The sequence below is a fragment of the Myxocyprinus asiaticus genome, chromosome 38 (genome assembly GCF_019703515.2).
Source record: "Myxocyprinus asiaticus isolate MX2 ecotype Aquarium Trade chromosome 38, UBuf_Myxa_2, whole genome shotgun sequence".
In the NCBI taxonomy this organism is placed as follows: Eukaryota; Metazoa; Chordata; class Actinopteri; order Cypriniformes; family Catostomidae; genus Myxocyprinus; species Myxocyprinus asiaticus.
The window spans coordinates 15,796,112-15,822,779 of NC_059381.1; the positions used below are offsets into that span (position 1 = coordinate 15,796,112).

General features: G+C 38.1%; 2 protein-coding genes across 8 annotated transcripts; both read left to right on the top strand.

Moving 5' to 3' along the window:
- Nucleotides 1-138: 138 nt before the first annotated feature.
- Nucleotides 139-5,691, top strand: LOC127428876 (coiled-coil domain-containing protein 80-like). Its single transcript, XM_051677541.1, has 7 exons — nt 139-1,743; nt 1,829-1,985; nt 2,756-2,889; nt 2,994-3,151; nt 3,244-3,347; nt 4,777-4,857; nt 5,077-5,691. The coding sequence occupies exons 1-7, from the start codon at nt 550-552 to the stop codon at nt 5,388-5,390; spliced, it is 2,142 nt and encodes a 713-aa protein (XP_051533501.1). The 5' UTR covers nt 139-549; the 3' UTR covers nt 5,391-5,691.
- Nucleotides 5,692-7,946: 2,255 nt separating this feature from the next.
- On the top strand, nt 7,947-26,418 carry LOC127428873 (FYN-binding protein 1-like). 7 transcript variants are annotated; one of them, XM_051677530.1, is made up of 19 exons: nt 7,947-8,084; nt 15,557-16,502; nt 17,357-17,480; nt 17,595-17,647; nt 17,774-17,787; nt 17,893-17,939; nt 18,163-18,271; nt 18,383-18,542; nt 22,343-22,469; nt 22,699-22,718; nt 22,851-22,911; nt 23,072-23,167; nt 24,758-24,798; nt 24,920-24,986; nt 25,119-25,218; nt 25,374-25,527; nt 25,652-25,685; nt 25,778-25,806; nt 26,108-26,418. In XM_051677530.1, exons 1-19 carry the CDS (start codon nt 8,082-8,084, stop codon nt 26,128-26,130), a joined length of 2,208 nt encoding a protein of 735 aa, XP_051533490.1. In that variant the 5' UTR covers nt 7,947-8,081; the 3' UTR covers nt 26,131-26,418. The 7 variants fall into 7 exon arrangements, 4 of the variants coding, with proteins under 4 accessions (XP_051533490.1, XP_051533489.1, XP_051533491.1 ...); XM_051677529.1 differs by lacking the exon at nt 7,947-8,084 and adding an exon at nt 13,706-13,777; XM_051677532.1 differs by lacking the exon at nt 7,947-8,084 and having other exon boundaries at nt 15,661-15,833; nt 15,914-16,502.
- Nucleotides 26,419-26,668: the final 250 nt, after the last annotated feature.

Here is a 26,668-nt window from a genome sequence, read left to right on the forward strand (position 1 = left end):
TACTGCAATATTCATTTAACCTTTTCAAAGCATTCTCAGGCCATATACTTCATTGCAGTAATTTGACATGATAAGGTTTGATTGAATGTTTAGACTTAGAGCTGCCTGTAGGAACAATGCCAAATTTCATAAAAGCGGAATTTTTTAAAATGTTTAAAATTTAAATTTTAGTTTCAATTAAAATTTCAGTTAAGATTAAATGTCAAAGATCCTTCGCAAATCATAATTACTGTCCACTACAGAAATGGCTAGCTGAAATTAAATGTTAACAGAGATTGTCACATTTAACTCTCATGCAGATTGGAGAGGGTTGGGTTTCATCCTCCCCTTAGCATTCTTCTCTTGCAAAAGTTCAGCCTCCATGCACACAGAAAGTCATGAGGCTATGCATGCCATACAGCTCAGTGCTTTGAAGCTTAGAAATTCCAGGAGTTTCCTGTAACAAAGTTGATCTTTAATGTGAACCAGAAGCTGCAATTTCTCCCCCTGCCTTCTCACTCTTGGTTAAAGTCTCCCTCCTTTTGAGTGAGAGTGACTACAACTCTGGGGATGTCTCGTCTATGGATCCTCTTGCTTCTGATTGCAACATGGAGTAACAGCCATGTGCTGTCTGCAAAAGGCGGCAAGAAAAAACATCAACATAAGAACAAAGGTGATCTTGTAACTCCAAAGGAGGATATTGCATCAAATGGGGCTCGTGACAGGGAATCTGGCGTCCCATCTGGGTCAGACTTTTTGGATGATTTTGCGGGGAAACAACGCCTGTGGGTGATCACCGCACCATCACACAGTGACAACTATCTTCGGATGATGGAGAAACAGATTCAGGAGTCTGACGGACTGAATTGTCGATTGGCGGAGAGAGATACCATCATTGTCATTATTATTCAGAATGCCATGATGGAGGGAAAAATCCAGCGCACTACCTTGCAGGGAGAGGCCATTTTGGAACCCATGGACTCTGAAATGGTGACCAAACTTCTCCATTACCTGGAGCTGGAACATCAGACCTTTTCCATGCTGATTGTTAAGAAGAACCTGAGGATTAGTGAGAGATTCCCTTACCCGGTGCATGTTGAGGCCGTCCTTGAGGTCATTGATCAGCTGCCTGTGCGTAAGTTGGAAAAGGCTGCAAGGAAGGGGTTACCCATTAAATGTAAGATCACCAAAAAGAGGTTAGTGGTGAAGAAACAGGGTTCCACCAAACAAAGGACCTTTAGCCCACAGAGGCAGGCAAATTCCACATCCATCTTCCCCACACAGAAGAAACCTCTGGACAAAAAAGCTACCCTGAGAAACAAAGTTCAGGATATCTTGAGTGGACGCTCTCGTTTCGTTATTCATAAAACACCAGGCAGTGCAAGCAACAGCAAACCATCAACTAAAGTAGGTTCAAAATCTGGATCCAGTGGAAATGAGAGGCTGAAGCATGATGACCAATGGGAAACTGCAGAGAGTGATAGACACAGAGAGGTAGAGACAGAAGTGAAAAAACATCATACCACATCTGAAGCAGATCAAACGGACGGTAGTGCAAAATCTAATTTTCACACTGTCAATGAGGAGTTCAGCAGAGAACAAACCATTGACTATTCAATCTCTAAAAAGAAAGGCAAAGGAAAGGATGGCAAGAAGAAAAAGGGGAAAGGAGGGAGGAGGAAGTCACAACGAGAAGCAGATGATAAGGAAAAGGCAGCTCTTAAAGACTTCATGCAAATCTTCAAAGGGAGAAAAAGACTTCTTGTAAGTGCCTGTGTATTAAGCATTTGCAGCTCTGCATGAAATGGTGATTAAAATGTTTTGTTTTTTTTTTGTTTCGGTTGCACAGGTGATATCTTCCCCAAGTGATGTCTCAAGTCAGTATATCAAACAGAGAGATGATAATGAGCTACACAGCTGTTACTTTTCCCTGAGAAAGATCTCAGTGCTGTCCATTCTGGGTTCAGAACACAGACCTACACTTCACATTCAACACTATCAAAGAGGTAATAAAGCAGTATATTTCACAGTGCTTGGGAATACCCGTTTCATATTGGGCACCATCCAGCGGTCTGATATTTCTGAAATGACCGCACATCCAGTGATTAAGTCATATTTTACCAGACATCTTGTATTGTGAGGAATCTTTTCTACTTCTCGTATCATTCTGCGATCTTTACAAGCAAGCTAATGAAATAATTTCAATTCCAATCTATATTTCATGTCCATTTATTTACTTGTTTGGCAAGTGGTGTAATAAGCAGAATAATGAGACTCCACAGTCTCTTTCTTCTAACATAACTTGTTCATTTAATCATTTATTTGGTAAGTAGCCATGTAATAATCGGGATAATCTATATAGCTGGTCATTATAACAAAATATATCCTGAAAGGGTGGTCAGGACCCTGTCTGCACATCTCTATCTCTACATTTAACATAGAGTCACACACTTGACTTGAGAAACTTGAGAACATTTTCTGGAACCCTTTGCATTAATGTAGTGTTGTTAGTGACATCAGTGGCAGATTTAGGCATGTGCGATATGGGCAGTTACCCAGGGTGGCATCTTGTGGGGGGCGGCACGAGGCACCCACACAGACCACCCCATGTTTCACCCAAGGAGCCATACAATCCCCCCCCCACCCCAGGTCAACCACTTTAGGGGGCTTGTTGAAGTGGGTTTCACCCAGGGCGCCCTACAAGCTAGAACCGCTACTGAGTGACATGCATTTTCTTGTCAGAAATGTAAAATGCATAATCCTTTGTTTGGTATAGATGCTGAGCCTCTACAAGCATCCCTGTCAGACAAGTTCAGAAACCCTGACTTAATTAGGAAGATTCGCAGAGAATATGGGCTTGACTCCAAAAACTTCTCAATGGTGTTGACTGACTATGACATGAGGCCTAATGTAAGGACATTTTTTTTTCTAAAACTGTACATCCTAACATACTAATTCCCAGTGACTTTAACTATTGAGTCGAAAGTATATTTGTGTTTTGTTTTGTTTTTTAGCTTAACAAGGTATTTAACAAGCCAACAGCTCCTGCGGTTTTACTGGATGACATTGACAGCTTTCCTTTACATCAGTCTGAGAAGGAAGAGGAGAGGAATGCTCCATCACCCTGCTCTCGAACCGAAACAAACAATCAGGAAGAGAACTTGCTTATAAAGTAAACACCACGAGCGCTTTTGACTTTAACTGTGTTCCTAAAAATCACTCCAGATGTTCTGAAAATGTCCTTTTTCGTATGTGTTTTGTCAGATTTATGTCAAAACGAAGACTTCTAATTATCTCAGCACCCACTGTAGATGACTACTCATTCCATCAGCAGCTTCAAGCACTTAATGGACACGAGTGTCCGATGGGTATGAATGATGTTTTCTGAGGTCCATCTGAGGAATGGTTGAACTGTAGAATGTTGTAGAGTTCCTTTCCTTGAAAATGATCAGATAAACAACAGTAAATATATAGGCTCTATTTTCAAGACTGTGCTAAGCGTGGAGCTAGTCTTTTTCAATTTTCGTGAGAGTGCTAATTCTAAACTCAATTTTCGTGCCTGCACAAGTGGCCGTAGGTCGGAGTGCCTGCGCTTTCTGATGGCATATACACGCAAACTGTGGGTATATTCTATGTAAATGAAATAGCGCTATTTTGCTATTTTCCTAAGAAATAAGTCATTGCACTAAGATGTCTGAGAATCGTGTCTTTTCTTGGCTAAACTTAGTCTAAATTCAGTTCTTGCATTTGCAGTTTTGGGGATTCAACCAGCAGATGATATCAAAGAGCTATCGATCACTTATAATACTAGCCATGATTTGTGTGTCAGTAGATCAATATGATTAACTATAGCCCACTTACATACTTTATAATTTAACGAAGTCTACATCTGATTAGTTCTGACAAGCACCACATTTTCCTTGTGCATATAAGAAGGGTGTCACTGGTACTGTAGAAATATGCCTGACATTCAACAAGGATGTAGTTAAAGCGCAAAAGAGTGTAAGACACAAATGGTCCATATTTATTTTCTTTTAATGCATTGCATACAGCCCATTTTCACTAACAAATTCTTATGAATGGGCTATCTTCATTTATATCAACGTTGCTTGACAGGGAATGGAATATACGTATAATAGGATGCAGATGGTGCAATAACTGGAGAAGAACCTCAGAATTTAATTGCACTTGACCAAACCCATTCACACTTTGCGCACACTATTTGCCAGCCCATTAATGCCTAAAGGGGCGGTCACACTACACTTCACACTCTATTCACTCCCATTCAAACGTATCCGAATGCGGGAGACCGGAAACGCACTCTCATGTGAAGAAATGTTGTACTCCGCTGCGTAAAAGAGTTCAAGTTTGGTGAACTCTGATCTGCGAATCCGTATGCTGAGAGAGCACGTGACCAACAGAAAATTGAAACGTCACACGCTGATCTCTTGGCTCAATACAAAGCTGCGTGTTTTATTTTTGCAGGAAAGTGAGTAGACAATATATTTTAACATTTGAAATAAAATATTATTTGTTATTTGTGATGTATTATTTACTTACACCAGAAGCCTGTCCATGTGTCATCATATCCTGGTCCGTTGCGCTGTCCAAAAATAAATAATGTGTGTACCTTTGAGTGTACCACTGTACGAAAATACAAAAAAACGAATGGCCATGCCCACTGACTTTGCGCATATGACATATTGCATAGCAATGCGCTTAAGATGTAGCAGTCTTAAAATAAGGCCCTGTATGTGTAGTTACAACTTTTGCTTTAAATCTAATCCACATGGACAGGTATCCGTCATTTTGCCTTGTTGAAACTTGTGGGAGTTGGATCAACATCTTCAGGAACAGTGGAGTTTTTTCCATTGAATGGTGAGATTCACCATAAAATTTCTTCCTCTCCATTTCCTGCAGTATACACATAGAATTTATAACAAATACTGTAATATATGGTGATAATGAAACATTGTTTATAAACTTAAATTATGTACCTGATTCCAGCTGAATTTCTGCATACATAAGTTATAACGCTTGTATACACAATTATTAGTAAATGAGACCCAATGTCCTTCCTTCTCTTTTAAACTGCAGGGAAAAGTCAACCAGAGAAGGAAACGCTTTCACAGGATGTAGTGGAGAGTCTCAGAAATCAATTAAAGATAAACAGGGACTACTTCAGTATGCTGGTGGTGGGTAAGGATGGGGATGTAAAAGCATGGTTCCCATCTCCAATGTGGTCTATTGCAAGCATCTATGATCTTGTGGACTCTATGGAATTACGTCAACAGGAACAGAAACTGCAGCAAACTCTTGGAATTTACTGCCCAGAAGAGAATTTTGGTTCTCACAATGGTTACACAGAAGAGACAGAGGACAGCTACTTGTACCACAGATCTGAGGACTGAAAGTCATCTAAACAAACCAATATAACAAAGACATTAGATATGCATTTAATGCACATGGCATGCATTTGTACATATGTCATCACTATATCATGTGTTGCAAAAGTTTACCTCTAATAAACAGGTGTTGTATGAAATTCATACAGTTATCTTACCTGCTGTTGTTGCATTTAAATATTTCGTGTAAAATTTCAAAATCACTTTCTAGCACCTGGTGGTGTGCATGCTACTTTTCTACTTACAAGTAAAACTGATTGAGTCTATTCCTTTTCTTAAGCTGTTGAAATTAAAAACTATTTTTATAAGCTGCAGAGGACATCTGGTTTATTAAATTGAATCATCTTTATCTCTTCAGTTGTCTTAACCAGCAAAAACACTCACACAAAAAAACTTTATACAATGCTTGCAGATGTCATGATTGCAGTTGAGTTAAGAAGAGGTTATTTCCTCTTTCTAAGACCAGTTCAATCAAGAATAGCAGGTTATATTAAGGCACACTTTCAACCATCCAGCACCAAACTCTTGTAGGTCGATTATTAGAGAATAATTGTTGCTCAACCACTGTTATAAAATTGCTCCTCATATTCCAATATGACATTAAACTTTTATAGTATAGCCCATGTAGTCTTCAACGGGCTATAGAGAGCACACGTCACACCTCTCTACATTGAACTGCACTGGCTGCCAATAGTTGCTTGCATCAAGTTCAAGGATTTGATGCTGGTATATTGAACATCCTCTGGCTCCGCACCACCCTATCTACACACACACTACTTCAAACCTATGTGCCCTCCAGATGCTTGCAATTAGCAGGTGAGCAGAACCTCGTGGTGCTATTTCGAGGCACAAAATCGCTTTCCCAGACTTTTACTTTCACCATTCCTCGCTGGTGGAATGACCTTCCCAACTGCACCCGAGCAGCTGAATATTTAGCCACTTTGAACCCTTTAAGCTTGGATGGGCCTGTTTAGAAAAAATAATTATCAAAATATTAATAACTACAGTTTTGACCAACATAAAATAGGTAATGTTTTAAAGCTTAGAAGCTGTACTTTACAATGCATGTAGGCATTTTAATCAAACTGAACTGATCAAGTGCTTTGAAATTTGCAGACCAGTCAGAAGTGTTCTATTTTGATAATTTAGTAATAATTTTGCATTGTACATATTATTGTGATCGGTAAAACATCAAACTGATAAAATAGTCATGTGTCATATGTCGTTGGATAGCTAGTAGAATACAATTAGCCCATTTGTTTCACTCACAGACAAAAATATAGCGAGTAATAGCTAAGAACATGTCTTTAACATACATGTTAAAAGTAAGCCGTGTTTTTGCTTATAACTAAACAGAATATAAAATATCACATACTGTACACGGCTAGAAAACTCATTAGCTTTGCTGGATCAGATGACTTCTTCAGAAATTATGTAGTACATTGTCTAGTATCATGGAATGCTAAACCAATCGTTTTCAGATTCAGACTGCTGCCACCAGAGGTGGAAGTCCTCCAAATATGGGCAGAGAGGATCATTCATTCTAATTACATATGGCCACCAGGAGATGGCACCAAGTACATGACACAGACTTGATGGCTCAAATGACACAGAATGGAACTGAAGGAGATCTCGTTACTCATGTCTGCATGCTTTGGAGAGAGAGCATACCTTTAGAAATAGTTGTATTTGCATGTGTAATTAGTTCTTATGTACAATTATTTTGTTTTATTGTTTGGGAGAGGCTTTTGGACAGTTGGAGATGTTTTTGGACACTATGATAAATTATATTTGTAATGCTATAACTTTTTATGCTTTGTAGTAAAAACACAAAATTTTATTTAGTTACAGATGGCATGATTGTGAACAAAACAAAAGCAGTTTTTCTGAGCTACCTTATTTACACCCTGAAATAAATAATGTCAAATCAGAAAAATAAGAAAGAAATAAATTTTTGGCTCAAGTTATTTTGTGATTTTTCAGCATGTTCTTAGGTTGAAAGTCTCATAATTTATCATAATCTATATCATTAAACATTTTGAAAAGTTTTGTTTAGAATTATACCAAACAATTGGCCCTCTTTGTTTTTGTTGTTTTTTTTTTTTTTTTTTTGTAGAGTTATAAGCCTTTTATTTTGGGTATGCCACTGAAAAAAAAACACCTTCAGACCTTAAAGGTTAAGAAACATATAAAGACGCATCTCTTCCATGAGCACTTGGCCTAATCCTACTAATGCACTAACTGTCTTCTTTCTTCATTGGAGGTATCACTTTTGCTGCATTCCTCATATGAAATTGGATAAAAGTGTCTGCTAAATTAATAAATGTAAAATCATTTGGAATCTGAACCTTTATGGCCGTGTATTCTCGAAGAATCAATGGAAAACTTCAGGAATCTAAGGTGTAAGGAGATTGAATGTTTTTATTGTATAAGATCATGCAGAGCAGGGAAGCATATGCGAATATGAAAAGAACAGTTGTGCAATATGGGATAGGCAAATAGATTTGATGAGGACAGAGATAGGGCTTCCTGTGATGACAGTGCACCAGTATGTCAGCAGATAGGGGAAGTAGCCAGGGGTGGGCAGGCTTTTACAGTCACAAATAAACTGATGCAAAAAGAAACACATTAACTTGTGGAGTTGTGAGCTATCGGTCCTCATAGGATCTGGCAAAGAACATTTTTGGCTCATTCACCATGGTGAGTGCTATCTTTCTGTTTTCGTCTCTAAATTGTCACTTAGTAATATCCAGTGTACAACCTTAAGCAAGTTAAGCATCAGTGGAAATGGTCAGTCTTGACCCATGTACAGTGAAATTGATTCATAGGTTTTAGAAATGTGGTACTGTGATGCAGGAGTTTCTTTGTGCGACACTGAAGAGCATTTTCTTGGTTAATTACCTTTCTCTGACACTGTTTGTTTACTTATTAACTCTTATCAGCTTATACTTATTACCTAAAATATTTCTATTGATCATGTATAACCAGAACAATTTCAGTTATCATAGACAGGCTTTGTTTGCACAAACATTAAAGGAAAATATATTTAACAAACAAACCTCAATGAAATCACAGCATCTTTCTGTTTATTTTCAGTACATTTAAAAAATGTCTAAACATTTCTTGTGTTTTGACATTTCTAAATGTTCTAATTTTAGGCCAGTTTTTGCTTCGCAAACACAACTTAGTTCCTCTTCTTCTGAACAGCATCACACATTTGAATTTCTCCTGGATTTTTCTGACATAGTGTGCAACAGACAAAATTAAATGTATATCTGTTTCTGCTATTTGGTCACAGCAATCCTTTCTGTTTATACTCAATAATCCCACATTACCAAAGTGAAACTAGAACACCTGTTTCAGATTGCATCACAGGTCACACTGTGGGATCTCCCAATTAAACTTTTCATGGCCATATGAAGTTCTCAACTGTTTCAGAAATACATTCAATCAGATGTTTTTTTGTTAAACACATGTTAGCAAACACCAGGTCCCATATTCAAAACATAGACTGCGCCAATCACCCCTCTAAAAATGGAAATGTCTATTTTGCATGTCTGGAACTTGTACATACTGTAGCTGTTGTTATGGGAAAGTGGGAACTTAGGAACAGCATACTGTAAAAAAAAAGAAAAGAAAAAAAAAAGAAATTGATTCTGTTTTTCATACCAACTTATTTTGAATGCAGAGGAAAAAAAATAAGATTAAATTTAGCATGGGGAGAGCAAAACATGACACATTTCCTGTCAGGATCGGTAGAAGGGAGGGCGAGGACTCGTAGAAAGTCAGAAGATTGGGCTTTTATTTAACACTCAAAAAATAAACAAAACAAACAAAAACTACCCCAAAGAGGAAAAATCAAAGGTCCAGGGCAGAACATTTTGCCTAACATCTACTTTTGTGTGACATGAAAGAAAGAAAATCAAACAGTTACAGAATGACATGAGGGTGAATAAATGATGACAGAATTGTCATTTTCCATTAAACTATCCCTTTAACCTCCTGAGATCCCGTGTCCACATGCATGGGCATTACTCTTTAATTTAATTTAATTTAAAAGGATTGATCTCAGTTCAGGAGACTCTAGGCTGTCATTAAAGGGTTAAACTTGTGACAAAACAACATGGCACTGATCTCAGTTTGTCTTTGGGAAAAACGGCAACAAAACTACATCTGGTAAGAAACCTCATTAATTTACATTAAAACCTGTTTCAGTCAAAAGAGTAGTCTCTAGTTTCAATGGATAGAACATTTAAAAAATATCAATCATTTATCACGAAACGGCAGGCTCTTAAACACAATGACCACGTACGTAGACTTTAGGCAATTTTTTTCCCCAAATATCCTATATTCACTGTGCATTATCACAATGAGAATCAATGGATGCATCCAAAAGTTGGAAAATGTTGCTTTCAGGTGGTTTTCACTCTGGGAACCTTTGCTGCATTCCGAATCGGAGCACAATTATTCCTGGCGCCCCCCACAGTGATGCTCCGGTTTCAGACTCATGTATGATTCTGTCGAACCCCGGTGCTTTTCAGTCATCAACTTGCGTCATCATAAACATGCACATTATGGAGAACACAACCCAGGCCACTATATTTGTGCATTTTCTATTAATTTGGTGTCATTATGCACACCAGAGTGAACGACACTTGCACCTCTGTGCGTCACATACGTATTTCAGCAGTTCTACATGTCCAAGAGTAGGCGACAATAACTGATGCTTACAAGCGGTATTTTTGAGGACACAGCTGGTTGCACGCATACAGTATAAAGGCACCCCACCTCTTCTGTGTCACACAATGTTCCCCTGCCACTCATGGTGCAAGTGTGTGTTTGTTTTTGTTCAGTTGATGATGTCATCATGCTTAAATCAGCAAAAACACATGCGCAAGTTATTTCATTTCCTGAACAAGTGCGGACCCCAGCACAGGTTGCCTTCTCACTTATGCGAACCGTGCCACAGTTCCATTGCAACCGAGCTCAGACCACCTCCTATATAGGTAGTCTCGCGCTCAGTACCACGGTGCGCTCCCCGGACCACAAAACTGCTTTCAAATTACAAAACTTTTCATGCAAACCGTGCTCTGTTTCAGAATAAACTGCCAGTGTGAAAGCCCCCTGAGGCTGGGTGAGTTAGGATGAAAATAACTTGCATTTCAAACTGTTCTGAGACTAGTGCAGACAGACAGCACAATGGAGTTTAAGTCATTGCCTAATTAGGGAGCAAAGGTGCATCCTATAGCTTTCCTGTGTAGCCAAGTGCATTCACTTCTAACATCCGGTCAAAAGTTCAGCTTCAGGCTGCAGATGATGTTTGGACCACTCAACATGTTTGGCAGACATGGGACAATGGTAATCAGTGCATAGATTCAGAATTTTTAATGCAAATTTTTATTTTAACATGGTTGGCAGTGATTGGATGATGCTGACCATTACTTGATTCAGAATTATTTATGCAAATTTCTCCTGGAACACTCCTGGAAACATAATAAACAATTTGATTAAAAATATCTGGCTTTGCTTGGTATTATTCAAACATTCACAAATTAGTCCCACTGTCCATATATATATATATATATATATATATATATATATATACACACATATGTATATGTTTATTTTATTTATTTATAATAAATAATACATATTTTGCATGTTTCTTGGGGCTACTAGTTACAAATCAAACATGTTGTCATGAGGTCTCATGAGGTTAAGCATGAGGTTAAGCAACACTTAAAGTGTATGAATTTCATTGCATTAGATAACAAAATATAAATCCAAGTGGCATCTGCAAACAAACAATGTGAATTTGCAGGTCAGAGTTCACCAAACTTGAACTTTGGTACGTTGCAAACAGAGGTGGACAAAGTACACAACTCCATTACTTGAGTGAAAGTACAGATACTACTGGTCAAATATTACTCCATTACAAGTGAAAGTTGTAAAGACAGATTTTTACTTAAGTAAAAGTACAGAATTACTTGGTTTTAAAAGTACTTAAGTATCAAAAGTAAATTTCCTTTTTTATGTCAACGCATTGTTTTATTATTGTTGCATTGTTGTATGTAATACAATACCTTATGCCTCTGAAGCAACCTACTGATTACACTGACTAGCTTGTAGTATCTGTGGAATAAAGAGCTTTTAGAATGTTACAATACCTATAGAAATAAAACAACTGAATTGACAAAAAAGACATAATCATCTTCATTTTTTTATTTAACACTCCTAATCACCCCCACAAAAGCAGTATGGAAGTGTTCTCACACAGCTGTGGCAGAACATGATAACTGCTCTCTCTGGCTCAGCGGCAGCACCAACGCAGATCTGAATGTTCCGATATGATTTTTGTCAAAGGTTTAAAAGACAGGCGAATCATTATCATTTTGGAAAGCGATCGTGTGGGTGTTTGAATCAAAATCGTGATCTTTTTATGATTTAATCGTGCAGCTCTACACATAACTATAGTAATTATGCAAGGTAAAAAAATAAATAAAAAAAAACTATAAAAGTTACAAGATATTAACTTACTTATCTCTTAAGCTCATTTACATTTGAATTCACACTTTTGCATGCTAACTAACGTCATTGTCGAAACTTACCCATGCGTTAGCGGTGTATCCACAAGGCTATGGCAACTAGGAGGGCAAATCCATAAAAAATTATTTGACCGACCATACTTCATACTGAAAATCTAAAGCTCTAAAGCACAGATAATTTCAAGCTTTCACAAGAAATTAAAAGTTTACATACTTCAATATGCTTCCGCAGGTTGGACAGCAAGTTTTTGAAGGCTGTGATATGGTTCGTTTTAGGCAAACAAAGCAAACATTTAAAACGAAACGAATCTTTAACATTTTCAGAAAACTGGAACATATTTTCTAAGTATGGCTTAGCACTGCGCCGAGGAACTGCCGTCTTCCATTTTGCCAACTGATCAGTGTTCAAAAAATGCTGGGAAATCATTGAACTTCACGACACGTGACCCTACAAGAGTAATTATTGATAGGCTGTCTGTCACCTGCAAAAAACCAATCACGTTTTAGAGAAGAAAAAATATCATCCACTAATTTTCAAAGCTGCTACATAGTAACGACTTTCTACTCGAGGATATTAATAGAAATGTAGTGGAGTGAAAAGTACGATATTTGTCTTTAAAATGTAGTGAAGTTAAAGTCACAAGTTTCCAGAAAAAATAATACTCAAGTAAAGTACAGATACTCAAAAAGTGTACTTAAGTACAGTACTCAAGTAAATGTATTTCGTTGCTGTCCACCTCTGGCTGTAAACAACAAAACTTTTATGCATATGCTTGTTTTTCCATGCATTCCCGCTGTCCCACATTTGCATTCTTATGAATGGAAGTGAATGGAACACAAAGTCTATTGTGACTACACCTTTAATCCAAATGCTTTTTGTCTGTAACAGTATGCATTGTTTTATAACTTAGAACCCTTATTTTGTTAAATAAATTTAATTTTGTAAAATCTTTTGCTTGAAAAGTATGCTTGCCATATTTTTGACATTTTGATTCCTAATGTAATGGTATACATAAATTTTTTAAGTGTGGCTTAAGTGTCCAAATACTAAAGGACCAGTGTACATCATTTAAAGAGACTTCCACTTATGGGAAATGTCTACATCGCTGTTGTTTGTCAAGAGCATACTGATATTGTAATTGGTTGACCAATGTCAGTTCCTGTGTCTAACAGTTTCTCTTTTTCCTGCTGAAAGTCGCTCAGTAAGTCAACAGCACAGTGTGTACCTCTGGGTCAAACCAGTCATATTAAAATGCCTGTCCTTATCAGCTCTTCCTGGTGAGAGGTCTGTCCTCATTTAAACATGTTACCAAGGGTGTGTCACACATATCTCCCAGAGCCTCTCAGGTACCTTTGTATCCCTAGACATGCTAACACAGGTCCTGAGTATTGTGCCTCTGTAAGAAAAAATGGGAGAATTTAGAAAAAGTCTGGTGAAACATTTGGGTGCAACATTATGGACACATAGATAGCTTTATTCCATAAAGGCATTTGCATCCAATTTTGGTGAAATTTGAATGAGGGCCAATTCACAAAATGACTTTAACAGCTACAGCTATGTTAAAATAATATTTACCTAAAGTGATTATAGTGCTTGTAAGTGCATTTTGTTGTGATTTTTATGCATCTATCACATATTATACAAGTATAGTTGGATCAAAATGTTTTCAATGTATTCGTCTGTATCTGATAAGTAGTGAGCGAAGTGACTTCCTGCTAATTTGGTATGATAAACTCTCTCAGTTCCTGTATGATCACAGACAGGTCTCAGGTTCAGTGCAGTTGAAAGCAATGGCTCTCATGGAAAAATCAGCAGTGCTAAAATGTAGTGAAGATCCAGAGTCAGAGGTAAAGCTGGCTTTTATAGTGGTTTTTATCCTGTACTGTGTGATTTACGTTAGATGTCAAAAAAATATATCTGGTGTTTGAATGAGTTGTGCAGTGTCTCTGTAGATTGAATCTCAGCAGGCAGCAGTTGGTACATTTAAACAGAGTATACATTTTTTATACACAGATAAACTGTATAAGATGTAGATGTAGAACAACTAAGAGCTTTTTGTTGTATGAAATACTGTTACAGGCAGTCCAGCACAAAACAATTATGCAGGTATAAATAAGATAATTATTCTAAGATTATAATTATACAAATCTGTAAAAACATACCTCACTAATGCTTTACCATAACAATTTATATATATATATATATATAATACACACTTAATTTAGATTTTGAAAGTTAAAGCTTTGAGTTTCAATATTCTATGTAGCTTTGATTATTTATTTTACATTTGATTGTATTTTAAAGAAAAATGTGGACAGTTTATGCTGTTACATTTGAGTTTATAAAGAATGAGTTTCCTTTTCCTTATACTACTAGGGGTTGACAACCCTGGGCAAGTATGCCAATGAAAGATAAAAGACACATTTGTATTAAAGTCTTTAATTTAAGTAATTTGCATGCCAAATTACCCCTTTCACTTATTCTTTTCCATAATCTGTCTTAGTTATGAGCAGTAGGTCTATGGAAAGCTAAATACTAAAAGAGTTTGACTAAACTGTGATAACCAACTGAACTGAGCTGTTCCACTTACTTGAGTGGCCCAAAAAAAGCATGGTACAGAACTGTTTTGGTCAAACCACATAACCTATGAGACCCAGTGGGGGAAGCACAGCACATCTGATTCACATAGAGCTGTGTATGCGTCTACAGTATGTCAATAGCGCACATCACACGATCACTCATGGCGGTGCTCATCGATCTGCATTATTCTTGAAAACTGTCATAACTGAGGGGAAGTTACATCAAGCAATATTTTTAAATTGGTATTGTGCATACACTCACTGAGCACTTTATTAGCAAAACTATGGTCCTAATAAAGTGCCCGAAGTGGTCTTCTGCTGTTGTAGCCCATCTGCCTCAAGGTTTAATGTGTTGTGCATACTGAGATGATATTCTGCTCACTACAATTGTTCAGAGTGGTTATCTGAGTTACCATAGTTTTTCTGTCAGCTCAAACCAGTCTGGCCATTCTCTGTTGACCTCTCTCATCAACAAGGCATTTCCATCCGCAGAACTGCCACCCACTGGATATTTTTTGTTTTTGGCAAAATTCTGAGTAAACTCTAGAGACTGTTGTGCGTGAAAATCCCAGGAAATCAGCAGTTACAGAAATACTCAAACCAGCCCGTCTGGCACCAACAATCATGCCATGGTTGAAATCACGGAGATCACATTTTTTCCCCATTCTGATGCTTGATGTGAACATTAACTGAATCTCCTGACCCGTATCCGAATCAATGCACCACTCAACGGCAACATCAAGAGACACTTTGATCTCCAGCTGATTGAGAACGTCTTGTTTTGATTTTAGCGTTGACACTGCCCATGTATTGTTACGCCATCTGAATTGTCCAGTAATCATTTGCTGACACTTCGAAAGGTCAACTTTGAGCACCCCATTATAACGCTTGACAGAAGTGGTTCCGGGGGTAGTGCCGAAACTGACTCATCACTCCACAGAGCGCTATGTATTTGAAAGTGCTGGCGTGAGTCATGTGGAAGTCCATTAAAGTTCTTGTTAGTTTGTGTCTGTTCCTCAATCTTTGGCTTTCGATCTTTCCTTGCAGGACAACAAATCAGACGTAAAAGCGATTATGGCTCGTTTCCAAACTGGAGGTTCATCTATGGAAGCGTGTCCACGGGTTCGTCCAAAAGCAGCCATCCATCCCACCTTATCTTCAGGCCCATCAGTGCCCACTAAGAAGCCTGCACTTGAAACTAGCCTCTCTGGTGGAGCTACTACTACCTCAACTGCATCAAAACCTAACTTTTTAAAAAGTACAGTTAACACAGCAAAAAGTGCTCCAGATATGCATGACCCACCAAAGCCTAAAGCTCTTGCGAGTAGGTTTGAAAATGCACAAGAGAATAATAAAGTCAACTTTAAAGTTCCTGTCAAACCTAAACCACTATACTCTTCCCAGGACTCTGAGCCAAAGGTCCCCTTTCCAAAGGTACCACTACAGAAGCCACCTTTAAGCAGCATGGCAAATGATTCAAAGGGCACAAGTCCAAAGCCACTGTCACCTATGGGAAAGCCTCCCTGGGTCAAAGAAGCCATGAAATCTGAAGACAACAGTGTCCGCCTTAATCCCACCCCTCCAAAAATACCATCTGCCCCTAAACCAAAGAAATTCACTGCTATGCTACAGCAGCAGCCAGAGGAAAGGAGCAATGCAGAGCCTTGTGCAAGACCTTCTTCAGTATCTAATGCGAAACCCCCAAGTTTCCGTTTTAAAAATAGCATCAACAAACCTGAAGAAGGAGAGAAAGAGGGTGCTAAGGTACAAAGTGCAAATGAGACAGTCCCAAAGCCAATAGCCCCTCAAAAACCCAGCTTTCCAAAAAAACCTTCTGAACCCCCTGCACATACAGTGAATGATGACCCTTCAGCCCCAAAGAAGAAACCATTACCCAACAGTTATGCCCTGGGTAGTGCCCCTGCAAAACCAAACAGACCGCCCAAAGTCAACCTTGAGAAATTCAAAAAGAGCACGAAGGCTGCAACTGAGGGTGAGTACTGCCTATATGGCACCTTCGTGTTTGTATACTTTGTCAAAATGGCAACATTATGATAAAGTGCTTTCTGTATGGCACCATCTTTGCCATACCTTAGCCACCATCTCAGGTAACAAAAAAAAAAAAAAAAAAATGAGCACTTCAGCAGTCATATCAAAACCACAAAGTATTTGTCAAACAGCCACTGCTCTTAAGCAAGCATTGTAGAGTAGAATTTGGGCCACAATTGTTTCAGTGGTTTTACTTGTGACTGCTCTGCATTTCTCTGAGACAGTTAGCAAGCATGCAATTGGTAACTCAACTGGTAGAACATGGCGCAAGCAATGCCATCTCTCCTATGATACAAACATTCAGTTGCATCTGGTTTTAAAATTTAATAACAACATGTTGGAAATTCAAGATTTTCTGCATGTGCTTAACTTACTTCCTCAATTATGTTTCTCTTTTCACTTAAGAAAAAAAAAAAACAGGGAAGCTCATTTAAAATGGGAACAAAAGTTTAGAGAAGGCTTTCAATTTCTACAGGTTTTTCTACAGAGTACAATCTAAAAACAGAGCTACTGGATACTGAAAAGGAAGTTTAGATGTCATTAGCCTCTGTTTATTGACCTTAGACTCAGTATTAATATGTGCAAAAAAACTGTAAGATCAAACATGTGAGATTTTATAACACACATACAGTAATAATCACTGAGGTCGTCAACATTTTACAACCAGTGAAAACTGGATCACTGTCTTGGTGGGTTAATGTTCACTGTCATTTTTCTTTTTCTTTTGAAAAGCTGCCAAACAAAATTTGTCACTTTTAAAATAATTGGCAGTTGGCTGACTGAGAATTTTTCTTGCAGGTCCTGGGCCAAAGAATGTAGCTCCCCCTCCCCCACCAGCTTCTCACCCCAGCAGCCAGGCAGCCCCACCACTGCCCACTCAGCCTTTCCCTCCCAGCCTGCCCCCGCGACTTTTAGGACCTTTGTGAGTACCACAGAAAAGCCATGCTTCTTGTTTGTTTGCAACTGAGTGTTCAGGTAATGACACTTTAACATTTTAATGAAGTAGATAATTTACAACCTTGTTGTTTGTCTACAGAATTCAAGATGAGAATTACGACGATGTGGAGTCCTTGAGAGGGTCATTTGGGGGTAGGCCTGCATTTATGTTACTGCATGGATGTAATTTTTTTGCCAACACCTTACAATTATTAATGCTTCAAATGGATAAAGACAACTCAACTAATTCTAAATATCTAAATTGTTCAATCATTACAGGCCAGAAAAATGAGGTAAGAAACTTATTGAATGCATCCAGGTATTCTTCTTGGACAGTACACTGACTCTTTTTTTTTTTTTTTTTTACCTATTTTATCTTTTACCTTTTATTTACACAGGGAAATGAAAGTGATGGTGAGATATATGAGGATCTTGATGATAGTAGGTAAGCAATTTTATACTTTAAAATGGCTGACACATGATGTACAGAGTTTACCTCAGCCATCTTGAACAGTGTTTAACAGTGAGATTTTTTAAACAGCTTGTTTCTGCAACAGCCAAAGGAGTCATTTCACATGTGTGGCGGTGTTTGCTTGTAGTGTGTGTTTTGGGGGGGTGGAGGTTCATGCTGCTGGCTGATGAATGGCTTACAGACAGTTTTACCACAGGTCCATTGCAGAGCCAAGTCAACTTCAGAAAAAGCAAGATAAAGAACAAGGAATTAAAAGTCAGAAAGAGCGTGAGAAAAAAGAAAAAGAAGCCATTAAGAAGTTTAAAGTAAGCTAATCATCTACTGTACGTGCCATTGTGCCATTACAATTCATTTAAGGGGTTATTTTTCTAGATCATGTTTTATTATACAATTTTTGCCATTTGTCCTTTCCACAGCTATCACCACCCCTGCAAGTCATTCATCAGGTAAAAGCTAAAGCTGATTGCAAGGGCGGGAAATATGACCTCTCCATAAAGAAGGGCGAGTCTATTGATATCATTAGAATCACTGACAACCCAGAGGGTAAATGGCTGGGCAGGACTCAAGATGGATCTAGTAAGTGTTTTCAGTATAGTACATATTCAGCTGCTCCTGGATTTATTTATTTTTTAAGAACAGTTTTCAAGAACAGTTTCCTTCTATTTTGATGATAACTGGTCACTGAACACTAGACATACCACTTTGACCAAATTTGACTGAGAAAAGAAACATTTTGTTATTTGCATATAAGTTTACAGCTACTTATTTTATTTTTGATTTTTTTATGGGACACCTGCATGCAAAAAAAAAGCTTGAGTCAAGTGTTTTTTCAGGGTTCCTAGCCTTTATGACCAATTAATTTCAATGACTTTTCCATGACTTTTCCAGTAAATTAGGATTACTGTGAAATGTGTAAATAAATTTAAAAAGTACTTTGATTCAGTCCGATTTGCTGATGAATCATTTGAACCAACCTGAATAGTTTCGATCTATTAATCAAAAAAAGAACTGACTCAAAAGAACAATTCAATGACAAATCAAACATCACTATAGGTGTCCGACTTGAACCGCATGTCGATTTTACCGATCAGCGAGATTTGCTGGTTGCAGTCGGGGGAGGAGTTGGAAAGAAAGCCGTCAAGCCGACACTTTGCGCTTCCCGTCGTGTGCTGAAACTGCATCAGTCATGCCAGATCACGTGATGTTTGTTTCCTTTTATTGCAGAGGAAGTGGAATTAAGATAGAAAGATGCTTGAATTTTACATAAAGTAATCTGAAAAATTGTTCATTTGAAAGGTGTATGTGCTGCTTAATACAGTGCCTGCTGTGTGTACAAGAGGACAGTATGTTATAAAAACAAGGACTTGTGAGAGTTTTCGCCAAACTGGAGGTGTCAGTTATAAACACCTTGGCAATGGCATACTACTATACACCGATCAGCCACAACATTAAAAACACCTGCCTAATATTGTGTAGGTCCCCCTCATGCCGCCAAAACAGCGCCAACCCGCATCTCAGAATAGCATTCTGAGATGCTATTCTTCTCACCACAAATGTACAGAGCAGTTATCTGAGTTACCATAGACTTTGTCAGTTCAAACCAGTCTGGCCATTCTCTGTTGACCTCTCTCATCAACAAGGCATTTCCGTCCACAGAACTGCCGCTCACTGGATGTTTTTTGTTTTTGGCACAATTCTGAGTAAATTCTAGAGACTGTCGTGTGAAAATCCCAGGAGATCAGCAGTTGCAGAAATACTCACACCAGCCCATCTGGTACCAACAATCATCCATGCGACTAGCTAATCAGCCAATCGTGTGGCAGCAGTGCAGTGCATAAAATCATTCAGATACGGGTCAGGAGCTTCAGTTAATGTTCACATCAACCATCAGAATGGGGAAAATCTCAGTGATTTTGACTGTGGCATGATTGTTGGTGCCAGATGGGCTGGTGAGCGGCAGATCTGTGGACGGAAATGCCTTGCTGATGAGAGAGGTCAGCAGAGAATTGCCAGACTGGTTTGAACTGACAAAGTCTACGGTAACTCAGATAACCGCTCTGTACAATTGTGGTGAGAAAAATATCATCTCAGAATGCTATTCTGAGATGCGGGTTGGCGCTGTTTTGGAGGCATAAGGAGGACCTTATGAAAAATCAGAAATGTGCTAGTCGCAAATATTGAGAGGCACACATTGATACGCTGCTCATTCCCCACTGTAGATCGCTTGGATGATACATAAATGTGTTTCTGTGTGTTGTGTTCACATAACCAATGTTTTCACACAAAAGACAAAGTGCTTGTTGCGAGAGACACACACACATCACATGCTGTTCACTCTCTGCCAGAGTTTGCCAGGATGTTACACAAAATGTTTCCGTGTGATATGTTAAAATAAAGAATGATTCTTACAAAAAAGAGAAAAGTGCTCCTGATGCCTTCATGAGACACACAAACATTCTCATTTCTCTCTCCTTCCCCTCCAGAGTTCATTGGGACTGGGATATTACATAGACTGTTGCTTCGGTGTGTTGTGTTTAAATAAAGGATTTTCCTATAAGAGAAAAGCGCTCATTGCACTGCACGAGGCGTACACACTCAAAGAAGCCCATCATGCTTCTTTTACCCACACACTCTGTGCACAGTCGTGGACACCGTCTTTCTGGTGTGAGACGGCAGGCTTCGGCCCATTTTAGATCAGAGACGCTTGAATCATGTGCTTGCAAAGTGCCCATTCAGAACAGTATCTCAGAAACAGATCTTGCTGCACATCTGCCCTCGGGCTGATTTGTGTCAATACATCTAAAGGACACACGCGTACTTTCATGTACGAGTTGCACCTCGTCTCAGGCTGTTTTGAGATTGACATTTGAATGAACAGCTTATTAATTCAGAGTCCTTTGCTTGGCTCTCCACACTCCCAAAGTGTTTCGATTCAGCGCTCGCTCCGTTGAAGCTGAGTGGCGTGTGCATTTTGAACTACCTCCATGATGGGCTATTACTAAACCGATCAGAGGCTCTGTTGTGCGAGCACAGGAATTTAATGCTCTGAGGCCCAGGCTGTATAAATGGCAATGTCAAACTTGGCGAAAAGCATCTGCCATCGCACTGTTAGGTCTTTTACAGACCTCTCCAATGCTGGCGGCACACCTGGCGCCAGGGGCGCATGCACATGGGCATAACTCACCGCTCTCTGGCTGCTCTAGCACCTTGGACAGCTCCAACCTTTTAACAGCATCATGCTGGGTAAGGTCTTCTGGCAAAATGTGGTAATCACGGATGTGTTTAGGCTGAGGCGCACTGTGCGGTGGTTGCCTAGCCTTTGGCACCTAGCACTTCAGTCGTCTGGAAATACTAGCTGTCTCTTAGCCTTGAAGGCTTTGCATTCCGAGGTAGTGAATCACCACGTTCTGATTCTTAACCTAGGCGTGGCATCCATCGCTTCGCGAGTCCTCTCTATCTAGACAGCTTGTTTTTCAACACTAACGGGTGAGCCCGAACTCCTTATTATAGGCAGGCTACCTGTTATAATTTTAATACAGCTGCCTGTGTAGGCTGCTATCCAATTTACTACCAATAGAAGTCACAAGCACTTCCAATAAAAATAAACCTCCCTCCCTGCCTCTGGTTATGAAAGGGTTACATTCATACTGTGTGTATTATATGACTCATATATATTCCCAGCATAAGATTAACTTCCCATCTGGTTGTCACCATGTGGGGTCTATACACTTGAAATAAGATTGTAATAAGTCAACGCCTGGTGGGCCCTTGACCTCATATGTATATTCTTTTACAAGCATTTATACCCTGGTGTATCTCTCGGGGTATAACGTCACGTAGTGTGGCGTGATGGGACTCCAAAAGTGTTTACCGCAATGTCGAGTGAACTGAATCGATAGGGAACGTCTCTGGTTACACATGTAACATCGGTTCCCTGAGATGAAGGGAATGAGACATTGCGAAACTTGGCTGCACAACTACTTCAGAGTTTCTAGGTACGATCGATGTGTTCTTGTCCTTCAGTCAGAAAATTCTGAAGAAATGGTGTTCGTGCACGTGCTTATATAGGCCAACTGTTCGACTAAAGGGGCGGGGCTCAAACACCATTGCCAATCATAAGATTGCCGTTATTATACAAGGGCTTCAACTAGGTTGTCGGAGAAGGAATTCCCTAAAAGCGTTTACCGCAGTGTCTCGTTCCCTTCATCTCAGGGAACCGAGGTTTTGTGTGTAACCGGAGACGTTTTTCATGACCTTTCCAACCCCTGATTTTGTTTCTTTAATCTGTGAGAATCTGTGAATCTGTTTTTGTTGCTCTGAGCATGTTCTTAGAATTAGAGATTACCTTGAATTAGAGAGTTTTCTTTATATTGCAGTTGGCTTGGTTAAAACGGAAATGGTCGAGATAGACTTTAGCATGTTGAAGAATCAAGGCCTGTCTCTTCCTCCTAATCTGGGAGGTGAAGAGTTATATGATGACGTGGGTTCTCAGGATGATCATGGGTAAGAACTTCACACTTACAAACATAAGGAACGTGTTTAAATAGACTTTGCTAAATTCTGCAGATTTTCACAAATAAATAGCACAGTAAAATGCCATCTTGCACAGACACTGAGAACGTTTTTTTTTCTAGTCTAGTCTAGTGTAGTCTAGAAAGTTTATCTAAAATTACAACGAAAACTCTACTGTTCTCATTTATATGACAATTTATATATATCATTCATATTTCAGGAATATGAATTGTCAGCGGGGTAAGTTTTATATAACTAATCTTTTTCTAATTAATTAATAACCAAAAACATAGAGGCCCATGAACACACCTGTCAGATACTGTATACATGTTTGGGAGCTGATACTTGAATACTGCCCTCTGCTGTTCATAGTGATTTTACCTCCACCACCAGATGATGTGTATGACGATATTCCTGATTCCAATCCAGTCAGGTACGAATAAAACCACAGTCCTTAAAAAACAAACAAACAATAAGTAAGGTTTTCATACTGTGTCTATATACTGTATGTGTGCCTGTATTCCTGGGTTTGCTGTTCGGCCACTTTTATTATGGAACTATCTTACCCATACTGCGTTCCTCTGAAACCATAGCACTGCAGATCCCAGGTCTATCTCAAAACCGCGCTACTTCTTGGAGATTCTCAAAATGTCGGTTGACTGGAGAAAAAGCCAAGTCCACAATAATGAGTAATTTTTACATTAGTAAGATGAAATCAGACAACATTATTTTTCTACATTTTCAATCCATACCAATCAAAAATTGCATCCATTTGTTCTAACAAAGCGAGCTTGAAGTTCCTGACAATGTTTTCACAAGCAATCCAACCTATTTTAAAATCTTTTCAAAATATCTCTTTAATATATATATATATATATATATATATATATATAGTACTGTGCAAAAGTCTTAGGCACATAAGATGTTTCACAAAAGCATTTGTCTTAAGATGGTTATTTATATTTTCAGCTTTAGTGTGTCAATAGGAAATATAAATGTTAGACTCCCAAACATTACTTTTGCAAATAGAAAAGATGAGAATAGAAGAACAGGGAGCCAGTCACGTTATGGCCCCCAAAAAGCCCCCCTCTGAACATCATGTCAGTCTGAGATTACATAACGAGACAGAAGCAATTGAGACAGCCTAAATAGATAGAAGAACTGTGGTGAATTCTCCAAGAAGCTTGAAACATCCTATCTGCCAACAACCAAGAAAAACTGTGTCCAGGTGTACATAGGAGAATTGGTGCTGTTTTAAAGGTAAAGGTGGTCACACCGAATATTGATTTAGCTTTTTTTATGTTTACTGGACTTTGTTTGACATTAAGTGATAAATGAAAACTATTTATGTCATTATTTTTGAAGACATCCTCACTATGCAATATTTTTCACAAGTGCCTAAAACGTTTGCACAGTACTGTATATATATATATATATATATATATATATGAATTTCCTGTTATTAAAGGGATAGTTAACCCAAAAATTAAAAATGTATCATCATTTACTCACCCTCATCCCATCCCAGATGTGAATATCTCAGCTCTGTAGGACCATACAATGCAAGTAAAAGTTGACCAAGCCTTTGAACCTCTAAAAAGACCACCATAAATCTGGACATCTGCAGTCTCCTTGGCGATCACGATCTCAAGCTTGATTACACTTCCAATAGCGCCATCTAGCACAAGGAATTGTAATCGAGCTTGAAATCTTGATCGTGCCTAGAGACTGCAATGGCAAGATGTACAGTGAAAAAGGAGTTACATTTTGGTCTGTTCTCCCCCAACTAGATCACTTCAGAAGACATTGATTAAACTACTGGAGTCGTATGGATTACTTTTTATGCTGACTTTATCTGCTTTTTGGAGCACCAAGGTCATCATTCACTTGCATTGTATGGACCTACAGAGCTGAGATATTCTTCAAAAAATCTTTGTTTGTGTTCTGCAGAAGAAAGAAAGTCATACACATCTGGGATGGTACATATGAGGGTGAGTAAAATATGAGAGAATTTTCATTTTTGGGTGAACTATCCCTTTATTGCTTTTCCAATCCTAATTTTATTAGTCATTGGATGTAGATGATTCACTCTTGCTCTCTTCTTTTCCCAAGAATGAACTAATTATTTCATCCTCCCTTGATTTTGCTTTTGCTTCAGATAAATATATGGATACATTAACTCCAAATTAAGACTGTAAATTATATTTTCCCACATTTGTTGAGTGGCTGTTGCCCTCAAAATTCTTCGATTTTTTTACTTGCAACATTTTTTTTTTCAGCATTCCTCCTCCTCCACAGTTTACACCTGAAGGAAATAAAGGTAAAACAATCATTTAAGCCTTACATCATGCCTTCAAATGAACATTGAGCTGAGCTAAACTAACTCTACACGTGTGAAACCCACTTTGTCTACATTCTTTTCAAATGTCATTACATCACAGACATTTCTCAAGATGGTGATATCTATGATGATATTGATACACTCCCTTCTGCTCCATCTATTAGCAGGTAGACAGATATTAATATAAGTGCTTTGTCATTAATGTTATAGGAAATAATATACTGTTAATTAAATGAAAATGAAAGATGTATATCAGCACATTTAATTAAGTCTATAGTGATGATAATTATATTTTTCAGCCTTCCTCAAATTAAATCAAAGGTGACCAAAGCACATGATGACCTGAAAAAGCAAAAAAAGTTTGAGAAAGAAGAGAAGGACTTTAGAAAGAAGTTTAAGGTGCGTATAAGACAAGGCAATAAGCAGCATTTTGAACGGTATAAGGGCCAATAAAAATAGATTGTTGTCTGCTGAATTCCGGCTGACCTATAATGTAGTTGTAGTGCTTTCCTGATTCATTTATAAGGAAATAGCTTGTTATTTACTTTTACCAGTATGATGGTGAGATTCAAGTGCTTTTTCAAGCAACAATTGCGACCAGTAAGAAGTGGGGAGGGAAAGATCTGGCTGTACAGGCTGGCGAGCCTGTGGATGTCATCGACAAATCTGACCCTGACAAATTCATCTGTAGGAACAAGGAGGGCAAATGTAAGTAACATTCTTTGTAACTCCAAATGAAATCATATTCTGTTCAATTATGTACCAGGGCAAGATAATGCCTGTGTAAAGTATTGTAAAATAACATTTCAAACATTGAATATTTAACCTTCAGTTGGATATGTCTCAGCTAGCAACATCCACACAGAGTAAGTTCCTTAATTTAATAAGTTTTCTGTGAAGCATTTTGACATTGTGTGATAATGAACAAAGAATGATTATTTTAATTTTGTTTATACAGTGATGAGGTCTATGATGACATTGGAGATGGTAAGTAGCAAACATTGAACAGGAATTTTTTAACACTTGTAATACATAGTCTTACTGTATAAATCACACAATACAATTTCAAAATAAGGTATGCTTACCTTAATAAATAGAGGGTAACAGGAGAAATGTGTCTTTACTGGCTAAAATGGAAGATAAAAATGGAATGCATAAAAACGATCTTTTAATTCTCTTGACTGTGGGTGTGATGTCATCTAACATCCAGCAAATAAAAGTAGACAATAACAATTTAACAGATATACATAGTATTCATTCCCATCTTCACAAAACAATATCTTCACAGATTGTATCTATGACAATGACTGAAGATCACCCCAGCACCTCAGCTCCTAATTTCTGACCGTATTTGTCTTCTTGATTGTTGATTTTGAGTGTATTTATCATATGGGATACATGTGTATTTGGAGTAAAAGGCTAAATTAAACATTGTTTTTCTCAGCATGACATCACTGGTATAGACATTTTCTAGACTATATTCAAAAGCTACATTTATGACTTCTAATCTAGGCTGCCAAAATGGCTGTTTTTAAGATGCCCACCAAACACTCAAAAATATTTCATCCATTTTTTTTTTTTTTTTTAAGTATGACAAATTTCCATCAAACTGAAATGAGTAATCTTTCAATAATCTACATTATTATAAATTTAGCATAAATGTGAAGTCTTTAATTTTAATAAAATTATTCACATTATGCTTAGTTCATAACGTGCATTTAGCTAAAAATTACTCAATTTAGTTTGATAATAAAATGTCATTATTGAAGTGTAAATATTAAAAATGTAATGAAATATTTTTTTTGATTGAAAAGACTATTTAATACAACTGCTTTCAATAGATATTCCA